The sequence below is a fragment of the Capricornis sumatraensis genome, chromosome 17, assembly GCF_032405125.1.
Source record: "Capricornis sumatraensis isolate serow.1 chromosome 17, serow.2, whole genome shotgun sequence".
Taxonomy (NCBI): Eukaryota; Metazoa; Chordata; class Mammalia; order Artiodactyla; family Bovidae; genus Capricornis; species Capricornis sumatraensis.
In genome coordinates this window covers 69,037,551-69,047,114 of record NC_091085.1, presented here as the reverse complement: position 1 = coordinate 69,047,114, position 9,564 = coordinate 69,037,551, and the positions used below count along the sequence as shown (strand labels likewise).

The window sequence follows — 9,564 nt, the reverse complement described above, 5'->3', positions numbered from 1 at the left end:
CCAAAACAAAGTCTGACACTGTTTCCACTGTTTCCCCATCTATTTCCCATGCAGTGATAGGACCAGATGACATGATCTTCGTTTTCTGAATGTTGAGCTTTAAGCCAACTTTTTCACTCTCCTCTTTCACTTTTATCAACAGGCTCTTGAGTTCCTCTTCACTTTCTGCCATAAGGGTGGTGTCATCTGCATATCTGAGGTTATTGATATTTCTCCCGGCAATGTTGATTCCAGCTTGTGCTTCTTCCAGCCCAGCGTTTCTCATGATGTACTCTGCATATAAGTTAAATAAGCAGGGTGACAATATACAGCCTTGACATACTCCTTTTCCTGTTGGGAACCGGTCTGTTGTTCCATGTCCAGTTCTAACTGTTGCTTCCTGACCTGCATATAGGTTTCTCAAGAGGCAGGTCAGGTGGTCTGGTATTCCCATCTCTTTCAGAATTTTCCACAGTTTATTGTGATCCACACAGTCAAATGCTTTGGCATAGTCAGTCAAGCGGAAATAGATGTTTTTCTGGAACTCTCTTGCTTTTTCCATGATCCAGCGGATGTTGGCAATTTGATCTCTGGTTCTTCTGCCTTTTCTGAAACCAGCTTGAACGTCTGGAATTTCACGGTTCACGTATAGCTGAAGCCTGGCTTGGAGAATATTGAGCATTACTTTACTAGTGTGTGAGATGAGTGCAATTGTGCGGTAGTTGGAGCATTCATTGCCATTGCCTTTCTTAGGGATTGGAATGAAAACTGACAACTGGCCAGTTCTGTGGCCATTGCTGAGTTTTCCAAATGTGCTAGCATATTGAGCACAGCACTTTCACAGCATCATCTTTTAGGATTTGAAATAGCTCAACTGGAATTCCATCACCTCCAGTAGTTTTGTTCGTAGTGACGCTTTCTAAGGCCCACCGGACTTCACATTCCAGGATGTCTGGCTCTAGGTGAGTGATCACACCATCGTGATTATCTTGGTCGTGAAGATCTTTTTTGTACAGTTCTTCCATGTATTCTTGCCACCTCTTCTTAATATCTTCTGCTTCTGTTAGGTCTATACCATTTCTGTCCTTTATGGAGCCCATCTTTGCATGAAATGTTCCCTTGCTGCTGCTGCTGCTAAGTCGCTTCAGTCTGTCCGACTCTGTGTGACCCCAGAGACAGCAACCCACCAGGCTCCCGTGCCCCTGGGATTCTTCAGGCAAGAGCACTGGATTGGGTTGCCATTTCCTTCTCCAATTCATCAAAGTGAAAAGTGAAAGTGAAGTCGCACAGTTGTGTCCGACTCTTAGCGACTCCATGGACTACAGCCACCAGGCTCCTCCGTCCATAGGATTTCCCAGGCAAGAGTACTGGAGTGGGATGCTGTCGCCTTCTCCGGAAATGTTCCCTTGGTATCTCTAATTTTCTTGAAGAGATTTCTAGTCTTTTCCATTCTGTTGTTTTCCTCTATTTCTTTGCATTGATTGCTGAGGAAGCCTTTCTTATCTCTTCTTGCTATTCTTTGGAACGCTGCATTCAGATGATGTTCATCGACTGATGAATCCAAAACTATGATATATCCAGATTAAAAAAATGGTATTTTGCCGAAAGGAAAGAAAGTATTGGTATCTGCTATGATACGGTTTTGAAAACTTTATGTGAGGTGACATAAGCCAATCACAGAGGACTACAACTATAATGCAGGAATCCATTGCGATGGACTGTCAAGAATAGATAAAATCATAGAGACAGAAAGGAGAGTAGTGTGACCAGGGGCTTCAGCGAGCGGGGAATGGAGAGCAACTGCTAATGGACATGGGAGTTTTACTTTGGCATGAGGAAAATGCTCCAAAATTGCTTGTGGTGATGACTGCATAACTTCTCGATCATACTACAAACCACTGAACTGTACACTTTAATGGATGAGCATGCTGGTATGTGACTTTATATCTCAATAAAGCTGTTATTAAAAGACAACTAAAGTAAAATGATATAATTGGGGGATGCACACATTTAGGAAGCAAAAATAATAAAGAAGATTAGGAAGCAGTTATCATAAAAGACAAGATCATGGTCTCTCTGAAGCAGGAGGCCATGAGATTGGCAATGGCACGCAGGTGACTTCTATGAAGCTAAGAGTATTCATTACCTCATCAGGGTGGACTTAACACAGCTGTTTCTCTCTCTCACCCTCCCTCCCTTCCTTGCTATTTCTCTCTTTTTCAGTAAAATACACACAATATTAAATTAACCATCTTAACCATTTTTAAGTGCACAGTTCACTGGCATTGAGTTCATTCACACTGTTGTGCAACATCATCAATATCCACTTCCAGAATTTTTCATCATCCTAAACTCAAAGTCTGCGAGAACTCCCCATTCCTCTATTTCCCTACCCAGGGTAGCCTGTGTTCTACCTTCTGTCTCCATGAACTTGGCTATTTGTGGAACCTCAGATAGGTGAGATCATAAAGTATTGCCTTTTTCATTTAATACTAATTCACTGAAAAGCACATTTATGCTTTATGCATATTTTGTGACTGTGTTAGGAGTCAAAATTTAAAAATTGAGAAAAGAAAGGAGTGATACAAATTGGAACAGAATGTCTCTACACTCTTTCAAAGAATTTCTCTGTAAAACAGAGAAAAGGAGAAACTAGATGGTGACTGGAAGGTCATGTGGGCTGAGAGGGATGGTTCTATAAAAGTGAGAAATTACAGCAAATAGATAGACTGGATCCAGCGGACAAACAGATGCCGAAGATGTAAAAGAGAAGGGAGAAATGTAACAGTGAAGTCCATGAGAAATTAAAAGGGAAGGACACCCCACACACAAGTAAAAGGATTGGTCTTAGACTCGAGCAAGGACAATTTATTCACGATAGTGGAGGGAACATTTAGATACAGGTGGTGGACTCAGCTAGTGTTTATATGTGGAGGTATTCTTTTGATTGCTTCTATTAACATTTTTCTCAGTGAAATATGAGGCCAGAAGAAATTAGGAGAGTGAACTGAATAGCAAAATGTAGAAAGAAGTACATTTTGAGATCATGTCTGTGCCAGCATGGTTTTTGTGGGTTTTTCTGAAGACATTTATAGACATTCAGGGCAGGCACAAAGCCAAGTAGAAACACAGAGGATACAGCAAATGAGACACCACAGCAACCATACCTGGGAGCTATCTATTCATTCAATGATTCTTGTTTGTTTCCTCTTGGACAAACACTCTTCTAGACCTAGGAGAGTGTATAAGGAGGAACACACAGAAGTGGCCCCTGAACACATGGAAGTCATGTATGAACACAGGGCAGACTTGAGGACTCCTAGTCTTCAACAGGCATGGTCTTAACATACTGCTATGCCAGGACCAGCCCAAGAACGGTAACAGGTCTGAAGATACTTACCAACCAAGGTTGCCATGATAACTGCACAAAGGGTAGAATGCTCTGTTGGCATCTCCCATACACACTTTTAGTGTCATAAATACACACTGTGTTATAAACAGAACTTGAGAAACTGAAATCTGATGATGTTTTTTAAAAGTAGGGAATGTCATTTGTCCCACGGGTGACCAGCACACTAGGGTTTACCTATCTGGGGGCACAAGGCAGGCACCACATGGGCTTTATCTAACAGACTGGTCTCTTGTGCACTGCATCTATAATGCCATGTTACATCCAGTTACAATGTTCATGTGATACAGAACAAGAGCTTCAGGAGAGAGGAAATGGGCAATGGAGTGTGCCCCAACTGAAGACCTCCAAGCCTCCTGGTCTACAACATTAGGAGTCAGCTGAGCAACGGACGATGGGAGGAGTGGGGGAGGGGTGTTCCATGCGGTCCAACTCAAGAAGACATGGAGGTTTTGTTTCCTTTTTCAAGGTACCCTCTTGCATTTTAGAGTCTGAAGTCCCTCTTCATGATTACAGCTCTTCCTAATGTCAGGAAGACCTTAACCACGGGAGTTGAGGCTGTGGAGGGAAGTCACAGAGAAAAGACTCTTTGAAGCATAACAGAGAGATCCAAAAGACTAGAAAGGACACAGCCAGAGGCTGACCTCAGAGAGGCAGGTAAGAGCCATCCTTCGTGCAGCCAGCATAGATCTGAAGTGAGTACCTGTGACAGAGCGTCTGTGTGTCAGGGAGAGCTGCTGCTGCTGCTGGACACAAGCCCTGCGTCATCAACTGATTCACTAGGGCCATGTCAGTGGCAGCGTCTGTGAGAGACTCTGCCTCTATACTGCCTTCTCTGTGGAAAAGGCAAGTGGCTATGTCTGAGGCTATCAGAGCGCTTCAAACTTGGGCTCCTCACACGAAGGGCTTGAGGCTGGCCCCGGTGCCAGGACTTTCATGTGCCAGGTTGGGGATCCTGTTGTTCTTGGTACTGATTTCTCTGCCAAGCCTGTACGGTGACCTGGGCTCACTACATCACTCTTCCTATGAAATAGTCATTCCCAAGAGTCTGACAGTGGAAGGAAGGGAAGACCAAGTGGAAAAGCTCTCCTACGTGCTATTTATGCAGGGCCAGAGGCAGCTGATTCACCTGACGGCGAAGAGAGACTATTTTGTGGATAACTTCCCGGTCTTCAGCTACCACAATGGCATCCTGGGGCAAGAAATGCCTCCCGTCTCGCAGGACTGTCACTATGAAGGCTACATAGAAGGAGTCCCAGGTTCTTTTGTTTCTGTCAACACCTGTTCAGGCCTCAGGGGCCTCCTGATTAAGGAGGAAAAATCCTATGGCGTTGAGCCCGTGCACTCTTCCAAACGGTTTGAACACGTGTTGTACGCCATGGCCCACGAAGCTCGCGTCTCCTGTGGCGTCACGTCCAAAGACAGCCAAGTGGCGTCCACCAGCCGGCGACCGGAGAGCGGCAGGCCTCACAGCTGGCAGGTGCCATCCGACTTGTGGTCACATATCAAGTACGTGGAGATGTTTGTCGTGGTCAACAACCAGCGGTTCCAAATGTGGGGCAGTGACGTCAAGCAGACAGTCCAGAGAGTAATGGACATCATCGCTCTGGCCAACAGCTTCACAAGGGGAATAAACACAGAGGTGGTGCTGGCTGGAATGGAGATTTGGACTGAGGGGGACCTCACAGAGGTCCCCGTGGACCTGCAAGTTGCACTCAGGAATTTCAACAGCTGGAGACAAGAGAACCTCTTCCATCGTGTCAAGCATGATGTTGCCCACATGATCGTGGGACAGCATCCTAAAGAGGATACGGGGCAGGCATTTCTCAGTGGCGCCTGCTCCAGTGATTTTGCAGCAGCCGTGGAATCTTTCCACCATGAGGATGTCCTCCTGTTTGCAGCACTCATGGTCCACGAGCTTGGACACAACTTGGGTATTCGGCACGACCATTCGGCCTGCATTTGTAAAGACAGGCCCTTCTGCCTCATGCATGAAAACATCACTAAAGAAAGTGGCTTCAGCAACTGCAGCTCTGACTTCTTCCACCAGTTCCTCTGGGAACACAAGGGGGCCTGCCTGTTTAACAAGCCTGGGCGCAAAGGCCGCTTACGGAGGGATTCCACCTGTGGCAATGGCATTGTAGAAGGACCTGAGCAGTGTGACTGTGGGTCTAAGTGTGAAATGCACCCATGCTGTGACACCAGATGTATGCTGAGAGAGCATGCAGAATGTAGTGATGGACTCTGCTGTGATAAATGTCGCCTGAGATACAAGGGATTCATGTGCCGTGCTGCTTTGGGAGAGTGTGACCTCCCAGAGTATTGTAATGGTTCCTCGGGAGAATGTCCCAGAGACAGCTATAAGCTAGATGGTACAATGTGTGATAGAATTCACTACTGTGCCAGAGGTCGGTGTAAGAACCCTGACAATCAATGCATGGATATCTACGGGTCCCCTGCAAGGTCTGCCCCAGAAAAGTGTTATGTTTCAATGAACACAAGAGGGGACCGGTTTGGAAACTGTGGTACCACCAGCTCACCGAGGTTAACATATCTGAAGTGTGCAGATGATAACATATTTTGTGGGAAACTTATATGTACAAATGTAAGAGAGGTGCCACAAATCAAACCCAATCATACACTGATCCAGGTCGCTCACAACGATGGCTGGTGCTGGAGCATGGATGCCTATGACACTGCTGATATCCCTGATGATGGAGATGCACACACTGGCACTCTCTGTGCCCCACACAAAGTCTGCATGAATCACTTGTGTACTGATCACACCTCACTTGGGTACAGCTGTGAGACAACAGAATTGTGTAACGGGAAAGGAGTTTGCAACAATTTTAGGCACTGCCATTGTGAGGATGGCTATGCGCCCCCTGACTGCAAAGATCCAGGAGACGGTGGTAGTGTAGACAGTGGCTCCTCTGGTAAACCAAGGGACAGTATCGACAATAATCGAAGTGAAGAAGAAAGCGAAAGTCATGCTTCAGAGTTTGGGAATTTTGGCCGAAACAGTGAAAATAAAGATGAAAGCCAGAGCCTTGACAAGATACTGTACATAGTCCCCCTTTTTCTCTTAGCAATATTTTTAGCTCTAGTTATTGCTGCCAGTTTTGGGGCTAGAAAGGATATGTCACAGTGCTCACAAGAGGACCTCGAAGAACCCGAAGAAGAAGCTGTTCAAATAGAGGAGGCAGTCAGATAAGTGGAAGAACTAGGGGCAGAAAATGAGTACTGCTAGGAAGAAGTCCTAACATAGCAAACTCCTGATACATTGGGCAGGAAGGAGGTCAGCTAAGCAACGTGCTGCGTGCACTGACAGTTGCTCAGGCTCTGTTTGGGACTCTATGGTCTACACAAATATCCAAATATGGGAGGAGGGATTTTCTTGTTTAGAAATAAATTATTTTAGTAATTGATTATATGTACATGTGTAAGGTTATCGAAAAGACAATGTTTTACTAGGTTTTCCCATTTTCACATTTCATGAAACTCATTTAAATTACACTTTTCTCATGGATTATTCTTATCAATATCTCTTCTTAGTACGGCAAATTTGAATTCCTCTGTTTTCCAGGGAATATCATATTCTGTCTACTTTGCTTGACCTAAGATCTTATCTGTGTGTGTGCACGCATGTGTGTGTATACACACTGCTATCTTTGTTTTTTCACCTCATTCACAATTATGTTAAGAAAGTTATTTATATGATTTGTTCCTCTAATTTGCTTTTAGAAGTATATTCATTAATATACTGTCTGTCTCTTTGCGACCCCATGTACTGTAGCCTACCAGGTTCTTCCGTCCATGGGATTTTCCAGGCAAGGGTACTGGAGTGGGTTGCCATTTCCTTCTCCAGGGGTTCTTCCCAACCCAGGGATTGAACCTGGGTCTCCCGCATGTACACAGACACTTTACCATCTGAGCCACCAGGGACGTCCTTATTCATTAAATAAAAATGTTTAAATGAAAAAGTAAATAAATGTTTGTTTTCAGATAAAGTACCACTACAGGTTTTATGGACTTTATGGAGCCTATTACCTGTTTCTTCCAGTTTGCTTTAGAGGAAGCTACATTTGATCCAGAGAGGTCTGATCACCCTGTGTCTGGGTGCATGGGGGAAAGGAAGCAACCTAGGCAATCTTGTTCAGTGTGGAGTTCGATTGGAAGTATTGATTATTCTTTTTTCTTTCTGTTTTTCTACTTCACTTATTATATTCATTTCTCATTTCATTTTTAAGTTAACATATTGTCGACTGACAGTCCAAACTAACAGAGCTTTGGAGGGGAGTCAATTGTGTATAAAGACAACACCAAGCATGTATTACATAACATTACCCATTCTGTGCAAGACACCGTGCTATATATTTTACATTAATTCTTAATCATCCCATCTACCCTATCAGACCTCCATCTTGTCCATGAAGAACTAGAGATCAGAGAGTTTTGCCCTAGAACTAGACTGCATTCTGCCCAAGGATGACAGAGTCTACATTCTCTACTACCTCATGAGCCTTTTCCTTTAGTAAAAAAAAAAAAAAAAAAAAAAGTGAGAGGGAAGACAACTGATATATCCTTAATTGCCCAGGATGTGACTTCCTTCTCAGCGACTCCAATGAAACAGAAGCCTTACAAATCAATGTTGACCTCTGTCATGAACTTGCCACACTGTGTAGTTATTATTGATGAAAGAATCCCTTCCCTTATTACATTCTGCCATCATGGAGTGAAAGGTTTATGTCTTTTTCAGCTCTGAGGGCCCAGATCACCTTAGGTGCTCAAGAAATGTTGACCAAGTAAATGACTTCACCAGAGCCAACCCTAAAATAAGATGGTAATGTAACTGGATACCCTTGCTAGTTCCTAGACAGAGCACAACTGAAACCTTTCTCAGGTACTGTGTTGCTACAGGTTAACTATTCTCAGCCTTGGGAAAGTTTCTGAGCATCAGTTTTTGATGGTACATTTGCTGAATCCCTCTTCTAACTGCCCATTCCTATGTGAGCAGGAAAAAAAGCAAACAAAAGAAGGGTAAGACCTGGCTTAGGCTTTCAAGAAGCTGATGCTAATTACTTTTGGTGGAACAAAACCAAACTTCAGAGCAAAATCCAAATTCAAGCCTTCAGTTATGTAAATTTCCAGGTCACAAGATTTGCTGGTAATCAAACTCTAGACGTTGTATGCCAGAAGGTCAAGATTCCTGTGAAAGCACACTATTAGTTGGTAGTGGCTTTGAGAACAAGAGTGAAACTGGGTAACTGAAGACCTCCAAAGGTAAACCTGTCATTAGAGACTTCTGAAAAAGATGTGGAGGATTTCTGCTGAGAAGCACTCCAGTGCAGAACAGAAGTGGTAACCTTCCTAAGTGCACATGCTGATGACTATAATAAAACTTAGTAAGCATCAGTCTTTTTTAAAAAACTGAAGAAATAGAAGGGAATCCTGATTTAGGATAATTATGCTTCGCTAACCTAAAGGTGTCCTTTAAAAACCAAAAGTCAGGTAGATACTTGAGACTCAATCAATAAAACCTATTTAGGATTTCACAATATTTGACAACAAAATTTAGCAAATACAGAAGCTGTATAGATTATTTTAAAATTTTTAGTTGCTGTCTTTACAATCAACCCTCATGTTTACAAGACCACGTTAAAGAGAGGAAACAAAGGTTAGGACAGCTCTTTAAATAAATTTCTGAAAGAATGATAAAAAAAAATGAACAGATTTATAAGTTGTCAGGTGAATCTTAAAATGCGTGGAAACTCCACAGTCTGGGCATTGAAGGCCGAAGCTCTTTAGGGTAGACTATAGGAGGGAAGTGACCAGTTTTAATGTGGGCAGGAAAGAGAAGATAGGGTAACTCGCTTTGGAAATCTCCAGGTTCAAGGTGCAGTGTTCTGTATTTTATGTGACTGCCTCTGCTAAGTGCACTCTGGCCCATTTGGTTTGGGGGACTCTGAGAAATGCCTGCTTATACTCTCCAATAATCTGTGTTGGCAGCAACTCATGATCTAGCCAGTCACTGCCCCAGCAAATTCTGACAGTGACTTCTTGCTATCCTTTATCTGCCTTATCTCGGTGGCTGTTGTCCTCCCTGTGCTCCCTGTGGCCAGTGGGGATAGAAGCCCTTCCTTTAGCTTTGCAAAGCATAGCCACGTTCAGGCTCT

General features: G+C 43.7%; 1 protein-coding gene across 1 annotated transcript; it reads left to right on the top strand.

Annotated features, from left to right (window-relative positions):
* The first annotated feature begins 4,175 nt into the window (after window positions 1-4,175).
* Window positions 4,176-6,602, top strand: LOC138093967 (disintegrin and metalloproteinase domain-containing protein 1a-like). The gene has a single exon (XM_068990146.1). The coding sequence runs from the start codon at window positions 4,176-4,178 to the stop codon at window positions 6,600-6,602; it is 2,427 nt and encodes an 808-aa protein (XP_068846247.1).
* Window positions 6,603-9,564: the final 2,962 nt, after the last annotated feature.